We start from the raw sequence: 25,270 nt of genomic DNA, 5'->3' as shown, positions 1-25,270 counted from the left end.
TACAATGAAAGCCCAAAGACAATGGAATACAATGGAATATATGCAAAGTGTGGTGGAAAATAGCCGTGAACTGAAAATGCTATCCCCAGCAACATCATTCAAGAGTGAGAAAAAATATTAGGGAAGAAAATATTGAAAGAAATTATTCCAACTCAAAGTTGGACACAAGGGGTTCATGAAGTAAAATGTGGAAAGCAAATACTGTATATAAAATAGTTTAGAAATAACTGGCAAACAGTGATAAGCTAATATTTAGGAATTTGGGTTTGGGGTTCCCTGGGTGGCTCAGTGGTATAGTGCCTGCCTTTGGCCTGGGGCGTGGTCTTGGAGTCCTGGGATCGAGTCCTACATTGGGGTCCCTGTATGGAGCCTTCTTCCCCCTCTGCCTGTGTCTCTGCCTTCTCTCTCTCTTTCTCTCATGAATAAATAAATAAAATCTTTAAAAAAAAGGAATTTGGGCTTGATGCAGAGAACTTTAGGACAGATAGAAGGTAAAAATAAGTTCAATGTGAAGCATGAGCCTAAGGCTTTGAGAAAGATAGGGGCAACAGTTTATTATTAGAACAGGAAATTGTAAGATTGAAAGTAAATTGCCTATAGTTCACCCTTAGGGGAAAGTTTTTATTCTCCCAATTTGCCTATAAGAAAAATATCAATCTCTTTAAAGAATATGTTATTTCAAACAAGATCCTCACCAAAATAATGATTTGGCAGACAAATATTGTTTGGAGGCAAAAATAAATCATAACTTTTTTATTTGTGTAGTCTCATAAAATTTTAAAGATAGAGAACATATTTTCAAAAGTTTATTTTGATGGGATTCTCTAAACACTATAAAAAGCTGAACATATGGGTTGCTCATTCATTTTCATCAATTTGCTCACTGCTTAGTTAGTAAATTATTTGAGGTGATAATATTGGCAGTTTCTATAGTTTATCAAGATGAACTGAATAAAATTAAGTAGAGCAGTAGAAAAAACAACTTGATACTTTGAACTAAGTGCTAGACTTTAAGAGCATTCCTCACTGCATATTCAGTTGTAATAACAGTCTTGTATATACAGATAGTTTCATATACTTCAGATGAAGAACTATCTTTCTAAAAATCTTACTTTCTAGACCTAGGCTAAGTGTTGCTTCTTAGATATTCCCATACCCACTAATAATAACCTATTCTTGATCCAGCAGTTTCCCCCCCTTCCACTTCCTATCCCCCAAACTGGCCGGATTTCAATCCAGATCTTACACCCAATTCAATTGAATAAAATCATTTTGCTTCACAGCAGACAGAGGTTGAGGCTGTGGCAGCAGATAAAGGTTCTGGGAAGAGCCAAGGACTGAACCTTTGGGCTTCAATGTGCTAAATGGCTGCATAGTTGGTGAAAAGGCATCAAAGCTAAAAGTTGGAAGGCCTATCTCTTCCAAAGCCATTAATAGGACTATTGTGATATCCACAACACAGAGCAGCACTGGCATCCTTACCAGGCATTAGGGTCGACTTTCCTGTAGAATTTATCCTACTTCTTTTCATTATACTTCCTGCAGCACGAGTACCCATTCATTTGACTACTATTATCAAGTGTTATTGGGGGCTGGGCACAGAGCTCAATTTTGGAGATACAGTGAGAGACAAATATCCCCTATCCAAATTGAGTTTACTTCTAACAGAAGAGACAGTTTAATCTTAAAGAAACATAAGTAAATACAAGATTGAAATCTGTCCCAAGTGACCCAAAGGAAAGCAAGATCCCATAAGACCATCAAACTGTGCAAACACACCACTCTAATTAAATAATTACAAATCCAGGAGGAAGCTGCTCTTCTTGTATGAATTACCATCTATGCATCTCCCTTCCTCTCTTGCTCTAGTTGTCTCCAATAATGGGTTTGGGAAGCTAGCAATATAGGAGCTACTAGGCTTTGAAGAGTAAAATACTAACATAGGAACATGTATTTCATACACTTGTCCTATTTTTTGCAGGCATAGTATAGTCTATTATTACAATGGTTTGTATGGTCAACATATAAGAATATGTTTAGTACAAGCTAATGCCTCACTCTTATTTGCTGTTATTAAATTTTTGAGGCCTGATACTGGGTTCTTTGGGAGTAAGGATTATATAATTCACAGACAACTATTTATTTATTGAGTTCTGTTGTGAAATACACTATGTCAAGTGATATAAGCACAGAGATAAAGCCTACTAGTAAAAAAGGTGTGTTTTGTTTCTATGTAGCTTGCAATTACTGAAGCACAGTTATATTACCTTTAGCTTGAGAGGATTGTTTAAAATTTTAAGTTTCTCCTGCAAAATTAAAAACCGAGTAACCCAAAAGTATTTAAACATGCTTCCTAGCTTTTTAACACTTCTAAAATTTACTAGAATTTTCTGCACTTCAGGATGACATTGAATATTAACGACATACTATAAAACAGGTCTACAGAAATCACTTCATTTTATTATTATACATATATCTGTTAGTCAGTAATTCAGGTCTGACCAAGATTTCTTAATTATAGCACAAGACATGTTTTCATTAATCAGATCTCCAGGCAACTTTGTGCTAATATTAGACACCTTCAGCATAATATAAGGCAATATGAATTATGTATGTGGTATGGCTAGAATAATTAAAATGATAAGAATCCCTATGGATTTGTATCTGTCATAATTTACTGTATCCTCTGAACAGTATCACCAACCAGTCCTGAAGAATGGAAGGGTATATAGGAAAGATATATTTCATTAACTCTTCCTTGTTCTCAAAATGGTTGACGATGCTGAACACATGATACACCAGCAATTCCACCCCTAGGTATACACCTAGTAGAAATGCACATCTACATTTAAATGACTCATACTAAAATGTTCACAACACCAGTATTCATAATAGAAAACATTTACAACTCTCCACATGCCCATCAATAGAATGGATATCTAAATTGTGATACCTTCATATAGTGAAATAGAATACAGCAGGAAGAATGATCAAAGTGGAACTACATTAAAACGTGGATCTTGCAAACAAATGAGTGAAATATTTTTAAAAACTTGTATAATTCCATATATATCACAAGAAACATTTCTGAAACTCTTGAAAATGCCCTGTTGCTTGATTTGGGTATTGGTTCCATGGTTATATAATCAGATTGTGAAAATCCCAACATTTATAATATGTGATAATTTTTCATGTATATTATTTTTAATAAATAATTGAAAAAAGAAGATGTTGATTGAAGATGTAGATCAGATAAAATTACAAGCATTATTGCCACTACTTCTGTTGCTCAGTTGGCTATCTCATCTTCACACCTCTGGCAAGAAAGAGGGAAAAAAAAGTATAAATGCCAGTTTTTCCAGCCTTGTAGTTCAAGTTCTTTTGAAATTATAAATACCCACCAGACAAATATTTATGTATATTTAGATTTTCATTGATACTACCAAGTACTTAATAAATCCTTTTACAATAATGACAAGAATGGTGGTAGGTTTTAATCAATTTGTTGTCTCTTAAGAGGAGGTGAATGATAAGGAACAAGCTCCTTCAAGCCATAGTCTATACCCAGTAACATCCATTCCAAAAATAACATTAATGCACGCTTATAAACTACATATGAACTTGCAAATATTAAATACCTATCTAAATCTTATAAATATCATGTGTGACTAGCATACCAAAAAACATTTCCCAGTGAGATTAAGAAATAAAATTAATATATGGCTGGCCACTGTTTATGGGTATAAACTACAAACCTGTGTTTTACAGGTGACTGTTATCTGAAGGACTGGTCTTCCTGGAGCCTGTGTCAGCTAACCTGTGTGAATGGTGAAGATCTAGGCTTTGGTGGAATACAGGTCCGTTCCAGAGCTGTGATTATACAAGAGCTAGAAAATCAGCATCTGTGCCCAGAGCAAATGTTAGAAACAAAATCATGTAATGGTGAGTGAATCATGTAATCAATTCATGAGACCTTTTCAATTTAGTTTTATGTTGATAGACAAAAGCCTAAGATATAAAATTTTCTGTTCAATAAGTAATTTGCTAAGATCTTAGGACTGAGAATTAAGAGTTTGATTCTGAAGTGTAAAAATTTATAGGAGGAAAAATTCACCCTTCATAAATTAGATATAAAATGTAAAAAATGTTTCACAGTTTTATGAGCTACAGAAGACTGAGATAATTAAGAGCACATTATTTGTACACCCAGGACAATCCTGAGCATTTATAAATTTAACAATATGCTTTATTTAAGTCAAAGGAAACAAGGAAAAATCCACAGCCAAGTGAAAGGCTTTACTATATTCTTGGAAATTGATAAAAGCATTGGCAAGAATTTGATATAGAACATATGAACATACATGTTCACAGTCTATGTGTGTATGTATACACACAAAAAGAGCCATACACCCAGTATAAACAATACATGAAATTTCTAAGAACCACAGAGCATTAAAATGTCTTAGCTTGTGAACCCAGAGGCAGTCTAAATGAAAACAAAAGAATTTATAGGGCCTTCCTGTTAGTGTCTTGAAACAATTAGGGAGTGGGACATTTAATAGCAATAGGAGCCAAAATATTAGTCATTACTGAGAAGTTGGAGGAAAAAGCTTAGAATGTGGGGGAAGAATGCTTAGAATAAAAGCCAAATGGGCTAGATGACTTAAGAATTAGGTGGAATTACCCACCTTGTCAGTCAAATCTTCCCAAGCTTACCAGTCAGATAAATCATTCCATATGTGTTAGGACTGTGTAGGTAATGAAAATGAAATAAGGGCAGCCCGGGGGCTCAGAGGTTTAGCGCCGCCTTCAGCCCAGGGCATGATGCTGGAGTCTCAGGATCAAGTCCCACATCGGGCTCCCTTCATGGAGCCTGCTTCCCCCTCTGCCTGTGTCTCTCCCTTCTCTCTCTGTGTGTCTCTCATGAATAAATAAATAAAATCTTTTTTAAAAAGTGGAATAAATTCCAAGGAAAGATTTGTTCAACCCAAAATGACAAAATTAGAAATCAATAACAATTGCAAAAGAAATCTCCCCATGCACATATGTCAGGAAAAACTAAAAACCACATTTCTAGAGCATTACCAATCAAATGGAATGTGAGAGGCAGCACAAAAGTGCTTAGTAGAGAACTTAAAGCCTTAAATACGTAAATAGGAGGGAGAAAAGTTTAAAATGAGCTAAGTATTAAACTCAAGAGACTTTTTTAAAAAGAAAAAGTAGAATTTAACCAATATAGATAAATACAAATTCAATGAAATAGAAAACAAGATAATCAAAAGCCAATAGTTGACCAAAACTAAATGGACTACCTCATGGCAAAAATTAAGGAAAAAAAGAGCAAAATCCCTACTACAACTAATAGAGTAGAGTTTGACAATATATTTTATGAATGAATTTTGCTAATAAATATAAAAACTTCAAGATAATCTAGAATGTTACTATAATTTATATCAAGAAATAGGGAATCTACACCATGGATTCTGTAACTATTGAAAACTCAAATTTATCAAATATTTACTAACACATGAAACAAACTAAAATGTAAATGGCTTTGAGTCTTACCAAAATTTAAAGAAACAACTCCCTTTATGTGCAATCTTAAAAAATAAAGTTGAATGGGAAAAAGATGAGGAAAATTCTCCCAGCTACAAGAGAATATAACTGACAGTAAAAAATCAGTCAATAAAGTCACCAATGAATACAGATTGTCAAAGTCATAAAAATTATCTAACCAAATCATTAATATGACTAATTATAATTTATTTTAGAAGTACAAAGATGCCAAAATATTAGAAAAACTTAAGGTAAGTCATCACAGTAACAGAAAAAAAAGGCATATGATCTTTAAATGTGGGTTGAAAAAATGTTTATACAATGCAACATTAATTCACAATAAAAACCTCCCCACACAACTTGAACTAGTAAATGATATCTGCCAAAACTAACAGCATACATCATAATATTAGGGAAAACATAAGAGACATTCCCTTGGAATCAATAACAAAGCAAGGATATTCACTATTGCTACTTCTTTTCAACCTAGAAAGCATAACCACAAGCTTAATAGTTGAAAACAAAGAAATAATCACTCACATTACTAGATGATTTTCACATTGAATATTTTAACAGAAACAAAATAGCCAAAAGTCATGATTATCTCAATAGACACAGAAAAGGAATTTGACAAAATTATAACATACATTCATGATAAAAACTCAAGTGGATCTCACCAAAGCAAAGGCCATCTTTGACAAACCCACAGTTAACATTATACTCAGTGGACAAGCTTGTAATTGTTCACCATTAAGAACAGGATGTCATCCTCTCTCACCACTTTTAGCAAATATACTACTGAAAAATCCTACCCATAGCAATGAGACAATAAAAGGAATTGAAAAGCATCCAAACTGATAAGGAAGAAGTAAAACTATCACTGCTTGCCAGTGATATGATATAAAAAACTCTCCCCTAAAAACTATTAGAATAAATTAATTCAGTTATGTTGCAGGATACAAAATTGATATATAGAAACCTGTTTCATTTCTATATAATAATAACAAAATGGTAGAAAGAAAAAAAACTCCATTTACAATTGTACCAAAAAGAATAAAACATCTAGAAAAAAAAAGCTTAACCAAGGAAATGAAATACTGTACACTGAAAACAATACGGTATTGATGAGAGAAATTGAAGACTACATAAATAAATGGAAAGATATATCATGCTAATGGATTGGAAGAATATTGTTAAAATGTTCATATTACCCAAAGCAATCTATTGATTAAATATAACCCCTACCAAAGTACCAATGGTATTTTTCACAGAACTAGAAAAATCCTAAAATTTATTTGGAATCACAAAAGACTGAACAGCTAAAGCAATCTTGAAAAAGAGTAACAATGCTGGAAGTAGCACAATCTCAGATTTCAAACTATACTACAAAGCTATAGTAATCAAAATAGTAGGAATTGGCACAGAAGTAGACACTTAAATCAATAGAACAGAATAGAGAGCCCAGAAACAACCCACATGTATGGTCAATTAATCCACTACAAGAGAGGCAAGAAGATACAGTAGGGAAAAGACAATCTCTTCAATAAATGGTACTGGGAAAAGTGGACAGATACATGCGAAAGAATAAAACTGGACCACTTGCTTATACCACACACAAAAATAAGCTCAAAATGGATTATAGACCTAAATATTCCACCTGAAACCATAAATCTCCTAGAAGAAAACATAGGCAGTAATTTCTTTGACATCGGACTTAGCAACATTATTCTAGATATGTCTCCTCAGACAAGAGAAACAAAAGCAGAAATTAAACTATTGGGACTAGACCAAAATAAAAAAGCTTTTACACAGAGAAGGAAACCATCCACAAAACAACAAGGCAACCAATTGAATGAGAGAAGATATTTGCAAATGATATATCTAATAATGGGTTAATATCCAGAATATATAAAGAACTTATACAACTCTATACATACACACAAAATTCTAATGAAAAAAATGGGCTGAGGACCTATGTAGACATTTTTCAAAAGAAGATAACAGATAGATGGCCAAAAACATGAAAATATGCTCAACATCACTAATCACCAGAGAAATGAGAGTCAGAACCATAATGAGAATCTCCTCACAACTACTCAGGATGGTTAATTTCAAAAAGACAAGTGGTATTGGCCAGGAGTGGAGAATGCAAACCCTCATGTATTCTTGGCAGGAGTGTAAATTGGTACAGCCACTGTGGTGAATAGTATGGAGGTTCCTCAAAAAATTAAAATTACCATATGACTCAGTAATTCCACTTCTGGGTATTTACCCAAAGAAAAAACACTAAGTCAAAAAGTTATATGCACCCCCCATGTTTATTACAGCATTATTTACAATAGCCAAGATATAAAAGCAAGCTAAAAGCCCATCAATAAATGAATGGATAAAGATATGGTATATGTATATATGTACACATATATACAATATTCTATTACTCAGCCATACCAAAGACTGTGATCTGGCCATTTGAGACAACATGGATGAACCTAGAGGCTATTATGATAAGTGAAATAAGTTAAAGACAAATGTGTGGAAGCTAAACGAAATGAATGAACAAAACAAAAACACAGACTCATAAATACAAGAAACAAGCTCATGGTTGCCAGAGAAGGGATTAGGTGAAATAGATGAAGGGGATCAAGACATACAAATTTCCAGTTACAGCATAAATAAGTCACAAGGATCAAAAGTACATCATGGGGAATCAATAAGATTGTCATAACTTTGTATGGTGACAGATGGCAGCTACACTTATCATGGTGAGCGTTTTTGTAATGTATGTAACTGTTGAATCACTGTGTTATATATCTGAAATACTAACTATACTTGAATTAAAAAAATGAAAATGAAATATTTTACCAATAAGACTCAATGACAAAATTGGAGAAAAATTAATCAAAACTCAGAAGAAATATATTTAACAGAAATGATGAAGATATATATAAAAGTAATGATGAAATCTTATTTAAGCACATAACAAAAACATTAGTAAAATAGACATGTTCATGGATAAGCCTCAATATCATTACATCTCAATTTTATACCAATTTATCTATAAATTCCAAGTAATTTGAACAGATTTTTAAGTAATCTGGGAAATTGATGCTAAAATTCATATGGAGAGGTTGAAGACCATGAGTACCCCAGAATTATTAAAGCCCAGAATTTTAAGAAGAAAAAATGGGAGACAAGTTCAAGGGACTTACATGGCTTTATTCGAGATTTATTCTATAGCATTAATAATTTTTAAAGAGTGATCAGTCAACAATAAAGCAATTAGTCTAATGAAACAATCTCAGGAATAAATTCTCATGCATATGTACATAACAGAAGTGAAAGTAGGGTAACGGGTGGGTAAATAATGTTGCAATAATTTGTTGTCCATATAATGTTTTTAAAATTATCTTTAAGCTCACACAAAACTGTACACAAAACTGTATTCTAGGTAAATTATAGACCCAAAGATGAAAAGCATAACTGTAAAACATTTAAAGAAAATATAGGAGACCATCATGAATTCAAGGTAGAGAATAATTTTCTAAACATGACATGAGAAGCACAAAGATGGGAAAGATGAAAAATTATTTTAAGTGAAATCATGTACATAGTAATAGATCATAAATAAGGTTAGCAGAGAAGCCAAGGGCTTAGAAAAGATGTTTGTGAACTCAATTAATTACTAAGGATTAGTATCTAGAAAAACAATTTTAAAATGTTTTAGTCCAAGAATATAAAATTCATCCAATTTTATATTCTTAAAATTGTTTTGAGGATCCCAAATCTAAAAATTCTATTAAAAATGAAAAGATTTAAGATAACCATAAACCAATTTTATGTAACCACAAATAACAATACTTCCTGAAAAATAACTACTTTGCAAAACAAAAACAATGACTTTGACAAGCATGATCTTGTTTTACATTTTTGCATATCTATATCTGGCTTAAAGGCAGACAAATGGATTCTCTTCTTTGCTTCTGTTTGCAATCTGTTGCAATCTTAGTTTAGTTTATGTATATGAAGAAAATCCAGCTCTACTCACACATATGTGTAGTTGAAAAGGAAAATACACACACACACAGCACACACACAATCTGAAAGGATATCAAAGTCCTCCAGGTTCTCTGGACTATACTTTGAAAACTGCTATTCTAGAATAAATAATTTCCACAATTCAATAAGAAAAGACATAGACTTCAGTAGTATATAAAAAAATGTCCACAAGATATAAAGAAGCAACTTTCATAAGAGGAAATCCAAATACCCACATTTTTTGCTCTTTAATAGCATTAATAAGTAGAGAACTACTTAAAATGACTATATAGCTTCCACAGCCCCCAGAGTAACCAAAAAATGTAAATCTGGCAATTATAAATGTTCATGAAAGCTTAAGCAATGAGAACCCTTCTTCACTGCGGTGGCTATGTAGATTGTCACTTTTTGGAGGAAGAAACAAATAATATTTAGTAAAGTTTCAGCCATCCTTATGGTGATACCTGGCAATTTGTCTTCTAGATATGTACCTTAAAGAAGCATTAAGAGACTGCACGAGGTTAACCACTGAAGCATTGCTCTAAAAGCAAAAATTGAAAACAACCAAAAAGACCACCCAGCGAGGAAATAGCTAAAAAAAATTGTGGTGTTTAGTACAACGGAATTCTATATAGCAGTTAAAAGAAACATGCTATAGCTACATTTTTAAAAAACACACAAATATTTTGTCTGTATAATACCTATATTTAGAATAATACATAAAATATGATACTTTTTCAAATTTTTAATAAACACAGTTGACCTTTGAACAACACAGGTTTGAATTATCCAGGTCCACTTACATAAGAGGGTTTTTTTAAATATAAATAAATTACAATATATTTTCTCTTCCTTATGCTTTTCTTAATAATTTTTTTTCTAGCTAACTTTATTATAAGCATATAGTATAACAAACACATATAAAAACAATTAACTTGTATTTTGTGTTATCAGTAAGGCCACTGGTCAAGAGTAGGATGTTAATAGTTTTGGAGGAGTCAAAAGTTATACACAGATTTTAGACTGCATAGGTGTACATGTCCCTAATTCCCATGTTGTTCAAGAATCAACTGTACTGTATTATCATTAAAAGAATAATAATCATGGCAAAGAAATGGGATTTAGGAATAGGTCAGGAATTTTATAACATTTATGTGGCAATTTCAGGACAATAAATTCGAATCATTTTTGAGACAGATTTACCACTTTTCAATTGTTTATAAATATTTTCATAATATTCTTTCCCAATGGTTGTCCTTCTAGCCAGCAGAATGCTTCTGTTCATGTTTATTGTGTCCCTGCAGATGGACAGTGTTATGAGTATAAATGGATGGCCAGTGCTTGGAAGGGTTCTTCCCGAACAGTCTGGTGTCAAAGGTCAGATGGTATAAATGTAACAGGTAAACTTCCAATTTCTCTTTGTTTCTTGAAAGTCTTCTTGTAATACACATTGTTTAAAGAAAGTAATTAAGGAAACAAAGATATTCTTTCAGTACCTAGACTGGTATAATTGTAATCATTGACTATTTTGTACTTTAATATTTCAATTAAATTTTCCCTCATCCAGCCATGTTAGACAATGTTGCTGGCATTTAGTTAAAATACTAATTCCAGTAAATTATCATAATTCTTAGATTACCTTCCCTAGAAATTTTACATGTGAATAATTCACCACATGCTGAAAAAAAATCAGTATTTTGTGACTATATCTGTTTCTGAACCTTAAAAACAATATATATTAAGACCAAAAATATTACCAATGGAATATAATTATAGAAATCCAAATACCTTGCTTGAAATTCAGAAATCTGTAATTCAACTTTTTATTAATTAATAGGTGGCAAATCTCAAGCCCAGAACATCTGGTCAGCTAACTGACTCTACCCGCTCTGCCCCTGACTCAAAACATATATTCAAAGAAGAAGTCTAAATGAAAAATTTTTCTGCAATGTCCTTTGACCCAAAATACCAAAGAGCTTCTCCAACCTGCAATCACTAAAAGTTTCCTTTTCTGAACCCCGTAAATGCAAGGGTTCTTAAGGAAACTGTGAAGTGGAGAGAAACCTGGCTCCAGATACGTACCTTGCAAATTTCCTAGCAAGAAACCAAGGTTGGAACCAGAACCTCAACCTTAAATACATGACCCAAAGATCTAATGTCTCTCCTTTAACATTTTTATAGATTTAATCTATAGGAATCTTCATATTGTACCAGTAGCATGAATTTTGAGAGTTAAGTATTCAGGGGGACCTGCTGACTTACTGCCATTGTTTTGACCCTCTGGCAGAGATAAAAGGTAATGTGCATTTGGATGCCTATTAGTAATGTCCATTTATAAATTTAGCTGTAATATATACAGTAAGATAACAGGAACAGAGATCAATATGCTTTTTGGAAAGCATCAGTTTTTTTATTAAATTTTAAGTTACCTGGATTTATTTAAACCTAATTACTTATTTCCTCCCTATGAAAGCTGGAACAGGATATCAAATTATATTCTTGTGAAGGTAAGATTTTATACATGAGAAATCTGTATCAAGAAACATTGATAATAGCAACTCCCAGTAGACACATATATAACAAAGAAGAGACACCTGCCAGGAAACCCTTTACTCTCTCACATTACTATTTTCTGGGAATAAAATCTATTCTGAAGACACCACTGTAAGAGGCATAAGGTGAAATGAGCCCTGGGAAGGGAAGCATAGGTTTTCTGAATTTGAAGGCATTTATAGAGATGGTCCATTCAACTCAAGTGTTGAAAATAAAGGTCAACATGCTTCTTGAAACTACTCAGAAGGAACGTTGCAGTTTCCCCAGAGGGTCCTGTTGCTTTTCAGGGTTACCCCCCATCCCCGAATGGATGCAAATAATATTTGTCTGCCTTTTCTTCTACATGTTAGAAGCTCTTTTTCCACTAAAATTAGGGATATTCCCCAATGCAAAGGTAAGTCAAATTTTAAAGGACTTACCTGTAGAACTCATGTGTTCACCTTCTTTTTAATCCATTAAAGTATCCAATGTACTTCTTTCTAATACTCTTTGATACCAAAAAGCCAACGTGTAAATGATTTGTGATAAAATCTATATGCATATTCCTTCCATCTCTTAGGAAAGAGGAGATTCTTTGTGATAAATAGACAAGCATGTAAAGTATATTACCTACCTTGATCTGTTGCTTTAATTTTATGAAGCTGTCCTTATTAGAAATCAAGATGTTGTTTACCTTTTTCTTCATGTGTTTCATGATAATAACTTCAATATGTCCATTTAACTGCAATTGCCTTGCAATGACTAACTGCTTTCTCATCACGACTTTTTAATGAATGGTTTATTTATAGTACTGAGAGATAGGGCAAAGAATTAACAAGAGGTATCTTTGATTAAATTCCAAAGGATCATCAATCCCATAAATAAAAGAAAAACTTTGTTTCCTAAAATTCTATTCAGCTGAGCAACTATGGTCTGAAACTCTAAGTTCCCTCCATCACCAATATTGTTTCTCTAGTACATTTATTCTCATCTTAAAACCTCACTTGTAACAATTTAGGCATACTTGTTACTATACTTGGAACAAAGAAAGAGAAGGAGGAAAAAAAAAGAGCTACAATGTCAAGTTAAACAGTAATGCAAATACATCACTTAGTAGCTACAAATGTTTTCTTTCCTATACCCACAAAAATCCTGAATTGGCAGGAATAGTGATCTTCTCAAAGAAATATGCATTATTAAAAAATGCATTTATGGGGGTAGTCACATAAATTAAAGACTTAATCTATCTCAGTGAATATGAACACTATTTCTCTGACTAGCCAAGAAAAAAATTTAAAGGGAAATCAAATCTGCTTTTTAATGACTGGGCCAATAGGGGATACTGGGAACTATGACAGAAATAACCTGTGTGCAGTTAATGTTTTCAAAGCAACTATAAGAACAAGTGCTTGTGGAGCACCTGCTGAGTGCCAGGCACTGTGCTATCTCCTCTGAATAAGAAAGGCCTCAAGTTCCTCTAGGAAGCAGTCAAGGTTAACAAAATACTTCACAATCAATCACCCTCAGAAAATCCATGGGGCTCCCAAAGTGGTTCAGGATTCAAAGACAAGTCTATTCGTTGTATTTCTATCATTGCAAGAGATGCTACTTGTCAATGTGTGATTTTCTGTTCTGCAGGGGGCTGCTTGGTGGTGCGCCAGCCTGATGCTGACAGGTCTTGTAACCCACCGTGTAGTCAACCCCACTCGTACTGTAGTGAGGTATGTGTGAATTTATTAGGAAAGACAAGCCAGCTTCATTATTTGTCACTCCACTACCCCTTAAAAAAGTCCATTTTCTCCCTTCACCCCAAAAGGCATGTCTTGGGACCTAAAGCTTTACTTCTAGACCTCTCCTTTTAATAATATAAACAATTCTTAATGCACTTACTTCCACTGTTAAAACAGTATGTGTACAGTACAAAAAGTATGTTCTTTTTTATGTTAGGACAGAAATTACATGTAGTAAATTCCTAAAACAATACTCCTTTAGAGACTTCTCTTCAAGTCAGATCAATTAAGCTCTCAAAGATCACTTTCTATGTGTGGTAGAAATCCTCTTGTTCTCCTGCAGATGAGGACATGCAGTTGTGAAGAAGGGTATACTGAAGTCATGTCTTCTAACGGTACACTTGAGCAATGCACACTTATCCCCGTGGTGGTGATACCCACTGTGGAGGACAAAAGAGGAGATGTGAAAACTAGTCGGGCAGTACATCCAACCCAATCCTCCAGTAATCCAACAGGACGGGGAAGGACCTGGTTTCTACAGCCATTTGGGCCAGGTGAAGTAACTAGACAGTGTTGATGTAGAATCCTTTGGTTATACCTTTAACCAATGTCAAAAGGTTAAAAAGTGAGCAAGTGTTTTCATATGATTTATTTTTCATCTGTACTCATTCTGATATTACCATATAGTATAATGGTTTGCTATTATGAAAAAAACACTCATGCTCAAAGTTCAGAGAAATGAAACTACTCTCTCCTGAGGAAAAAAAATTTAAGATATTATTTTGATCTCAGACCTAAATTTACAAGTATAATTACATTCACATTGAACAAAGAAATCTAACAATGAAATATCAATTAGGACTAAAGTGTATTGTCATTCAGAATTGGAACAAATAAAACTCTAAAGACATACAAGAATTTTTCATTTGGCCACAAACTGGTAATAATTTGAACCTAAAATAGGAACATCAGTAATGCTATACCAGAGGGCACTTGGTAGCCAGACCAATTTCTATCAGCCTCTAGATTTGATAAACTCAAATAATCAGAATCTGTAGTAGCACCAGATACAGAAGGGCGAGGATGGAGCCTTCCTGTCTACATGGGATGATTTAAATTTGGAGACTGACCAGACCTTTGTCATATTAAACAGACCCTCTTAATGTGTCTAGTAATGGACTTGAAGCCAATACAGGCAAAAGCTTGAAGGCCTAATAAAATGTTATACCTACCCCACACACATTCTCTCCCCAGGTGGAATAAACTATATGCTTATTCCTGGAACTACAGCTGGTGCTTAAAATTGTGCTACAAGGGCTAAATGGTAGCTAAGATAATGACAGTTTTTCTCACACCAAGAGGTATTACTAGTTAATGACCAAAGGAAATCTCTAGGCAAAGCCAGGCATAGTCTACTTTACAGTTGTTAGAAATAGGAGAAAAGAAGGAATCTGTATAACACTTCCCTATTTATAATGTATTAAGTCAAAACACTTACCCTTATTGGAGAATTACTATTAGTATTTTAAGTATTTTCAGTATTTGGGTGATTTAACCTAAATACTGTGATTTAACTGCATGATCCCTGCCTCGGTAAGGTTATTAGCTGAAAATACAATTTATTTTGCAAAGCTGATGTGTCTGTGCTGGAAACTCTTTTCTCAGTGTTCAAGATAGTGGACTGGCAAATGGCCATTCAATAGCCAATCCTGACCTTGACTAAGAATCCAAGCATACCTTCTCTCATCAAAACTGGTTTTTAGAGAGAATTGTCATTTTAAATTTAATATATACCCTCCCTAAAATGATTATAGGTTAAAAAGGTTTATGTTCTTTAAATGTACATTTAGACTTTGTTCTTGGCTTTCAAAAAACTCAGTATGTGTTGAAGAACTCTCAGGGCAGATGAACCCAACAGTGGTTAATTTTAAGCCCAGTCTCTCATTTTTAAAATCTTTAGAATCGAAAGGATTTCAGAATATTAACAGTTTAGTTCCAACAAATGGACCCCAGTTGATCCAGCTCTCAGCAGGAAAACTTTAACAGTAGTGATTTTCTTTTGATGACTTCCAAATATTGAATAAACCAGAGTGTAGAGTCCATTTGCCCAATCTATAATTTCAGCACTGATACGTTTAATTATATGTATGCAACAGGAAATATATATTGATGTAATGATCCAGTTAGCCAAATTAATACTATAATCTAGTTGAAGTTTATTCTAAACACAAAACTAAAAAACTCAAAGAAAAGGAGACCAGAAAACCAAATTAGAAAAGTTCCTATCCTTCCTAATTCCATATAATAAAAAAGGTAGAAAAAAGTTATTTAGAATTAAAAAGTTATTTATAGGTTATAGTCAAACTTGGCTAGTTTTACAAATGATATCATCAAAAACTTTAAAGTACAGTGTAAGTGTAAATTAGATAAAAAATTAATTCCAAAAAATGTTAAAAATATTCACTTTCAATTCATCTAGAAAAAAAGGTTAAAAGTACAAAATTTATGTTCAGATACCTGTCTGCATAAACCTAAGCTCTAGGACTTTATTGAAATTGCATTACTTTTCTTCTTCCCTTATAATTGCGATTCTCAGAATGAAAATCAGAAGAAAATGTTTATTTAGCATTACACATATATTGGATTTGAAGTAAAATGTAGATAAGCAGCAGCAAAAATTTAGGCATATGAACTTGAAATCTGAATGCAAACTGAATTAAAAACATTATTTCTTTTCCATTCAATTCTCACTGATAATTTATCTTTAATGAAGCAGCATCTAACTCATAATAGCAGCTTTGCTTTAATCATTAACTATGCCTAAGCAATAATTAATTTTGTTTTGAAAGGATTTGCTCATATGTGACTGGTCATTGGTCATAGTTAAAGACTGTCATATATATTTTTATATATGCACACATACCAGACTAATGTAAATTAATAACTAATATCCATTCTTCTTAGATGGGAGACTAAAGACCTGGGTTTACGGTGTAGCAGCTGGGGCATTTGTGTTACTCATCTTTATTGTCTCCATGATTTATCTAGCTTGGTGAGTGATTAAATATTTCAAAATCTAAGGGGTTGCATATCTCTTTATTTCGGCAAAAATAGTTGACTATAATACAGAAACAGCAATTTTTGTTTCACATAAGTACTTCACATTTACTTAGCGTTCATCTGAAATTTGAAATAAAAATAGTTTTAGTCATAGACAGTCTATAAACTACCAAATATGAGCCATATAATATCTGAAAATGAGTCAGAGCTGCTCCAGGTCATCTCAAATATGTTCTCTTTGGTTATACAAGATAATATTGCTTTGTATGCTTATGGTGAACTACAAGGTTTGATACTGAATTACTACTGGAGAAAGATATGATAATGATACCTAATTTTATTTAACTGTCTTCTTTAACACGTTATAAAGATTTCTGGTCAAATATAAATGATTATAGTATTTCCTTGTTAGTAATTCCATTTGATATTTCTTTTACAGGATAATAAAATATTTGAGGGGTTCCATTTCAAGTTTATTTAGAGCATAAAATAAGAAATTCAAAGATACCAGAATATCAAACTTTAATGTTGAATTTAGGTCATTAGGCAGTTAGGCAACTTTATCAATAGATTGAATTTTCCATTTAAAAGAGTAAAATTTACAATTAAAGATGGATTTTCCTTTCCTGATTATTATTATTATTTACAGCAAAAAGCCAAAGAAACCCCAAAGAAGGCAAAACAACCGACTGAAACCTTTAACCCTAGCCTACGATGGAGATGCAGACATGTAAAATAGAACTTACCCTGGCAAGAACCAATGTCTACTTTGCAGTAGACATCCAGCAGCCACAAAGCTCTTCACACTGTGTGAATTAAAATGCACTGTAACTTTTTAAAAGAGCATCAATGAAAAGAGTGAAAATCACAGTGCCATTGGAGAAATCAAGACAGTACCACTTACATTAAAAAAAAGAAAGAAAAGAAAAAGAAAATCAGCCCTGAGAATTCTAAATTTAGTTGAATACATGCTGCATTCTGAGAGTTTTTGTGATCTTTTCTGAAATCTACCAACTGACAGTTCCCTTTCATCACTACAATATGGTTGTGGAATTGGTCAGTTAGGAGACCTGATGAAAGCCTCTGTTGGCAGTGTTAACCCATAGTAACATTTTAGCATGAAGAATTTATACCAAGATCTCTACAATACTATAGTCAAGCATAACAACATGTATACTCAATTGAATGATACACATTACTATGTCAGACTATGTACTTGTCAATAAACAGTTTTAATGGTGAATGAGAAATAAGCTCTAAAGTGAACAGAAAACCATTGAATAAATTCAGCATCTGGGTGGTTGATGGTAGCTCTCATTAACCTGTATTTCAGAGGCAAAGACTCTTTTATAAGACTTAATTTTTGTTTTTCTCCGAAGTACGAATGCTGGACATGTACTAGTATCTTAGGAAAAAAAAAAGTCCTCAAGTTCAGTATTTTAGAGTGGTTATTGTCTGGAAAACTAATTTGCTTGTGTTAATACGTTTCTACTTTCCCTAATTTTCAAACTGGTTGCCTGCATCTCTTTTGCTATATGGAAGGCACATTTTTGCACTATATTAGTGCAGCATGATAGGCACTTAACCAGTATCGCCATAGAAACTGCCTCTTCTCATACGGGATGAAGACATCTGTGCTAAGAGTGTCATGGAGACATTTGCAAGTTCTTGTATCCAGAAGAGAATAAAGTTCAGTTTGGATGAGGACAGGATGGAATTAGCTATTGCATCTGCTGAATACACTCTTCCTCATTGCTGCAGCCATTGTGAAATCGACATGACAGTGATTTAAATGTTCAAATCCCGAACTCATTAACCCTGCAAAAGATGAATCCCTCTAGTTGGTTTTTAATTGTACTTTGAAGGCAGTTTACGACTAGATTTTTATATTTGTTATCTTTGTTAAAAAAAGAAAAGAAAAGAAAAAAAGGAGCCGGTTGTCTTTTTAATTTTGAGCAGATGGAAAAAATAATGTCTTGATAATTTTTGTAACTAGAACTCAAAATTGTGTGATTTCTCTTTTTCCCTGATTTGTTTTCCAGGTTCGCATTAAATGTATCCATAGTTTTGTCTTTCTCACTAGTAAAATTTGAAGCAGTCTTTGTAGTATTTCAAAAACTAAAATTTTCAGAAAAGAATAGTTTGCCCAGGGCTTCATTATCTAGACCAAAGGTGGCAAACTTTTTCTGTGAAGGACCAGATAGTAGATATTTTCAGCCAGGTCTATGTTGCACCTTCTCAACTCTGTCATCATGAGGATTCAGGTGTAGACAACACACAGTGCATAAGAGAATGAGCGTGGCTGTTTTCCAATAAGCCTTTCTTTGTGACATGTTGTGGTTTGTGAACCACTGGTCTAGAAGTTTTTTCAGTGCTTACCTCTCTATATTGTGTCACCTTTTGTTTTTACTCATTTACCCTTAGAATGCCATAAGTGTTTAATTTCAAAGGTGAAAAAAAAAGTCATTAAACTTTATCACTGTTTTCAAAGTAACTGCATTTTTCACACATGTAACCCTGGGAATGGCACAGTGAAATGCTATTTCATTTGGCAGATTTCTTTTGTATGAAAAGAAAATGTAAAAGGTGCCATTGCAAAGCAACCCCATTTTTCAGGCAACATTTATTGCAACAACCTTTGGTAGAGGGGAGGACATTAGGTTTTCAGGTCTATTAAAAATAATGTAATAAGCTATTTTATCTTAAACATAGCTGTGTTACTATAAAAGTGGTTTAGACTAGCAGGTGTTTTACCTTCAAGTAGAGTTTGAACTCCCCCTGCTGTCCACTAGAGTACATGCAAAGATTACAAAAGACCTCAGATTAGGATGTCGCCCCTAAAATAACAGATTTTTAACTATTTTAATAAGAATTAAATGTGGAAATCACTAATTCCTTAACACTCACTGTATTAGGCAAAGCAATCATTTCAAAGCCAACAGATGTTTACAAACATGAGAATTTTACTTTAAACCAAGGATTTAAACAGAACAAAGCATAAAAACAAATTCCATTGCATCGGTCTTATTGAAGAGGAAGACAAAAATGATACCGTTGCTCTAAAACTGTGATTGCCAGTGTATGCACTCAGGGGTCTTCCATATAATCCTCAAGTTGATCTCTTTGAATAAAATGAACTCCATTTGTCCAAAATGGCTGAGAAAGAATCTACTGCGGTTACTTGAAGAATTTAGCTAACAGCCTTGCATGCATGCAACATCTAATAACTTCGAAATTACCGAATAAAATATTGTTATTGTCACTACAAAAGCTATACTTATGATACTGTAAAATGTCATTAATTCAGAAAGCAGATCAGTATCATGCAACCCATACTGTAAGAATTAATGAATTGATCAAAATTTTATGAAAATGTATTATTTTATTCATAAATTAATCACATTTTACAACACTGCATATATGAAAGGAAACTAGGTTCAAGGTGACCTAAAACTAGAAAACATATTGGAAGTTCACTGTTAGGATAGATACTGGGTGGCCTCTTATTAGAAAGATGGAAGGAAGGACAGATAGCCAGCTGGCTATTTTGGACAAATGAAGGTTACTGTATTCATGTTTAGAACATGAAAATGGCCTTATTTTTGTTCCTGGCATGAGTCAATAATTAGTTTAGTATGTTACTGGAATTTCATCAAAACCTTATTCCTCCTGTTCATTCTGACAATTCAGGAGGGGAATAGAGTAGTAACTGGTCTGTTAACACTTTTGCCTTATCAAAATGGCCTGTGAGCCCCAAAAGATCTAGAACTACTGCTCTATAAATACAAAGGTCTGCTTGGTTTTGAGGAAAAAAAGAAAAGAAAAATGACATTATATGCTATTTTGTTGGACTGTTTCAATATAAACTACATAGAATTGGCACAACTGATCTCTCTTGAAAGGGGTTGATTTGCTTATTTATCAGTACCTAATCTAAAATATGGACCATAATTCTTATTTGAAAGACTTTTTGAGGACACTACAGTGTAGCTTAAAGTTAATTTGAAAAGGAGTACATAAAAGCATGTTCTTAATTACTTATAACAAAGCACAAATTACTCAAAACAAGACAAATATTTCTTGCATTATCACACGTAAGACACTCTGCTAGGCACCGTAAAACAATGAGTCATGGCTTTTGTATACCTATGTATCTTAGACACTCAAAAGAAGGAAAAATATTTCATGAATGAGGACAGCACTTACATCACCCTTGACTCTGGATTTGTTTCCAGTGCAACATTTTTCCTTATGTAACGTCCATGTCTCAGGCCATGCTTTACGCTTTTGCTGTAATTCTCCTCCACTTTCAGGGAGGTGGCAATGTTCATGTGGCTGAACCAGAACCCTGTTACATTCCTGGACACTTCAAGATAAAGTCACTTTTGCAGAACTTCTTACAGGAATTAACACCTCTCAGTTTTGTTTTGTTTTGTTTAATTTGTTTATCTCCTCCAAATCCCTATACCTTTGTTCCTTTATGATGATTATCTCTGGTCTCTCTCTACTCTGCTTAAATAATCTTGTCTACTTTTCTCAGAACTACCTTCTACTAAACATACTCACAATTTTTAGGTAAGGAGGAAAAAAAAAAAAAGAAGGTGGTGAAGGTCTATATTCCCTACCTAATAGAGTCAAAGTGTCACTAAGAGTGTGAACATCTTGATTCAAACAAAATGTACTGGTCAAAGACATGAGTAAAAAGGTAAGGAAAGATGTAGAAGACTTGCCCCCCTCAAAAAAAAGACTTTTTTTCTGTAAATATGTCAGTTTTTGTACTCATTTAGTATGACCCAGTACTCTCCTACCTCTACCTCGCCTCTGTGTCAATGACCCAACCCACAAGACAGTAAGGCACTCCAGTACCTTAGAGAAAGGAGAGCCCATTCCTGGGCTTAGAGTTTGAATAGATTCACAAGAATTGTGTCTCCAAATGATCGGAGATCTGTTTGTAAAATTATTACCAAATTCAAATGTGTTTCATGTTCTATTTTCCCACTAAGACTGAGGGTGTTTGAAAGAAGCACTATCAGAACAAATCTGTGAAGGGCGTTGTCAGAAAATCAGTTTTCCTGGGTCTAGTTTAGATATGAGAACAAAACACCTGCCTGTCCCATCTGGTCCTATCCTCAGGTGGCTTTGGAAGAGGATTTGGGGGTCTGAAAGTGGAGTGCGGGCCCAGCAAACATGACTCTTTATAAAGAGGATGTATTGCAGGGTGATTACGGTAATTGTATATCTAGCAGGAACGCTGAAAATGGTTATGTCTGTGTTATTAAGTGAGTAAAACAAATACTGAGTGGATAGAGTTAACTTTGTAGTTTTAGGTTTTCATGCTTCTACCAAGCCAGATCTTAAAAATGGGCAGTATATGAAGACTTTTAGTTTGTGGCAGTCCTGTTTTCAGCGATCAAAATCTCTAGTCTATTTAGATTATAACTGTCTTGTTGTTTTGTAGATGCTTTTTTTTTTTAAAGCAGTAGTTTCTAGATCTTCTAGATCATCTACTTTGAACCCTTCAACGGAGTTTTCACAACTATTTTTCAGCAATCTATTTGTGTTTATTTTTAAAAAGTAAACATTAAGACCCCCTTTCTGGTACTTTTTCCTGCCTCTTTGTAGCACAGAGATTTGAAGAGATCAGTATCGGTCATTGTAAAATATAACTTTATTAAATTTGCAATATGTCTTTATATAAATTATAATCCCCTAAATGTTTTTTTTGTTAATTTAATTACCTGAATATTTATTTTGTTTAAGGAGGCATTTGTCTAAGAAGTTTTTGTTATTACTTTGTAAATTGTGTAATGTAATTTATTTTAAATTATGTACATTTCTTTTTTAACGCACAAAATGTCTATGTACAATTAACTACAGATTTGAAAATAATGTCACTAAGCTTTATTCAGTTAATACAGATGGCATGTGAAGATGTAATATGCTTTTTTACATTTTCATATGTGTTATTTGTAAATAACTATGTTGCTGACAAACATGGAAATCATTTTCATTCTACTCCTGTGTACTTTTTTTGGTTTGCACATTTGCTGTTCATACATGGGTTAAAAAAAAATATTTCCGTGAATATCCAAACCCTTTTACCATTGCATTGCCTATTCCTGAGGCTTTTTTTTTTAACAACTCCAATTGAGAAAGTTCGAGAGATACAAATCTTAATTTTAAAAGTCTGCTGAGGCCACCATATTAATCGTTATGGATAAATGACCTCTTGGTTTCCAGTCAATTAAAAGAGAGCAGCCGCAGAGAATAGTGAGACACTCAAGAACAGAGCAGCTCTTCCTGTGCCTCAGTCAGAAGGTAGGCCTCTCCCTATGCCTACCAATGAAAGGCCAAACCAAAAAAACAAGGTAGGAGCTCACACATTAACAAATTAAGATTCCCTCCATTCCCCAAATTGAGACGCACACATTCATAAAATCAGAAGAGGTGCACAAATTAGATTAATTATTGCCAGTGTAGCTTGGAGTTAAAACATTTTCTAAAATAGCTGTGTGCCGAAATATATCTAAGTAGGGAACCCTTTAAACACTTAGCACATGATCCCCTAAAATACGCAGCTAGCCACAAATGCTAGATGAAAAAATGATTTGCAGTCTTCTTATATTCCATACTGTTCATTACAACTGAATCCGGATGAAAAAAAAAATGTTTAACTCTATCACCCAAATTATTCCTTATAGATATTGCAGATACTCATAGTCAAATTACTAACTTCACTTTTTATTTTGCAACTCCAATTTATGTCCTGACAACACAAAGAGAAACCTGACCAGTCTACATTCTTTATTTGCTTCTTCTGAATACCTAGTGATCTCTGCCATTGAACTCTGAGCATATTTTTTTAAAAGATTTTATTTATTTATTCATGAGATACACAGAGAGAAAGAGAGAGAGGCAGAGACAAAGTCAGAGGGAGAAGCAGGCTTCATGCAGGAAGCCTGATGTGGGACTCAATCCTGGGACTCCAGGATCACGTCCTGGTCTGAAGGCAGGCGCTGAACCGCTGAGCCACCCAGGGATCCCCTCTGAGCATATTTTAAAGACAAGCCAACACACACTTAATTGTAGAGTTCTCAGTGTCAATTAGTCTCAAAAGATAGTAGATACATACAAAATGTTTAAATGCAGTCATGCTCTCTAGTATTGCAGGGGTTTGGGGGTTTTATTTTATTTTTTTTAGATGACTTCTCCTTCCCCTCTCCACCTTACTCCATAGCATCTCCCTGCCAAGGAAGCTCAATTGAACAATCTGATGTATGTCCTAACATATTTTTCTTCTTAATCATATAATCTTATAAACATAATGGGGGCAGGAAACAGGGAGAGAAAAAGAGAAAAACGGGCTGAATTTGGTAGGCACAACAGAAAATAATTTCCTTTTTTTGTGAGTGGTACTGTTTTCAAACAAGTATAATGGTCTTTGCCTCCCTCCCAAACTTCATCAACACCTAAGGCAAATCCTACAGCTTTTTGGTCACAATTTGAGTTATGTAAAGTCCCAGTTCCATAGAAAAACACTAAACACTCCACCAAAACATCTATCAGAAATAATAAATGAATTCAATAAGTTGCAGGATACAAAATACACAAATCAGTTGTGTTTCTGTACACAAAATAGCAGAAAGAGAAATTAAGAAAATAATTCCATTTATAATTTCCCCACAAATAATGCCTAAAAATAAACCAAGGAAGTTATCTACATTCTGAAAACCATAAAACATTGATAAAAGAAATTGAAGAGAACACAAATAGATATTCAACGCTTACAGTTGGAAGAATATTGATAAAATGTCCACACTTCTTAAAGCAATCTACAAATTGAATGTAATCTCTATCAAAATACCAAAAGCATTTTCCAGAGAACTAAAACAAATAATTCTAAAATTTGTATGGAACCACAAATGACACCAAATAGACCAAATAATCCTGAAAAGGAACAAAGTTGGAGGCATCACATTCCCAGATTTCAAGATCTACTATAAAGCCATAGTAATCAAAATAGGCAACCTGGCACAAAAACAGATATGTGGATCAATGAAACAGAATATCCCAAAAATAAACCCACACTTATATGACTAATTACTCACAACAAAGGAGGCAAGAAGATACTTGGGCAAAAGACAGTACCTTCAATATATGTAGTATGGAAAACTGGACAGCTACATGCAAAACAATGAAACTGGACTACTTCCTTATACCATACACAAAAATAAAATAGATTAAAGACCTAGATATGAGATCTGAAACCCTGGAACTCCTAAAACATAGCCAATAGTTTCCTTGCATTGGCCTTAGTAACATTTTTCTAGATAGGTCTCCTTAGGCAAGGGAAATAA

General features: G+C 33.6%; 1 protein-coding gene across 1 annotated transcript in view; it reads left to right on the top strand.

The window, feature by feature from the left end:
- The window catches only part of THSD7A (thrombospondin type 1 domain containing 7A), a 427,016-nt gene extending 404,094 nt beyond the window's left edge, over positions 1-22,922 (top strand). Inside the window, exons 23-28 of the mRNA XM_055314853.1 lie at positions 3,769-3,942; positions 10,896-10,991; positions 13,762-13,844; positions 14,197-14,407; positions 16,818-16,905; positions 17,563-22,922. Coding sequence (XP_055170828.1) covers positions 3,769-3,942; positions 10,896-10,991; positions 13,762-13,844; positions 14,197-14,407; positions 16,818-16,905; positions 17,563-17,647 — 737 coding nt within the window. The 3' untranslated portion in view covers positions 17,648-22,922. The remainder of the gene's footprint in view (positions 1-3,768; positions 3,943-10,895; positions 10,992-13,761; positions 13,845-14,196; positions 14,408-16,817; positions 16,906-17,562) is intronic.
- The last annotated feature ends 2,348 nt before the right edge of the window (positions 22,923-25,270 follow it).

The sequence above is a fragment of the Nyctereutes procyonoides genome, unplaced genomic scaffold (genome assembly GCF_905146905.1).
Source record: "Nyctereutes procyonoides isolate TBG_1078 unplaced genomic scaffold, NYPRO_anot_genome, whole genome shotgun sequence".
Lineage (NCBI taxonomy): Eukaryota > Metazoa > Chordata > Mammalia > Carnivora > Canidae > Nyctereutes > Nyctereutes procyonoides.
This window is presented reverse-complemented; position numbering and strand designations above follow the sequence as displayed.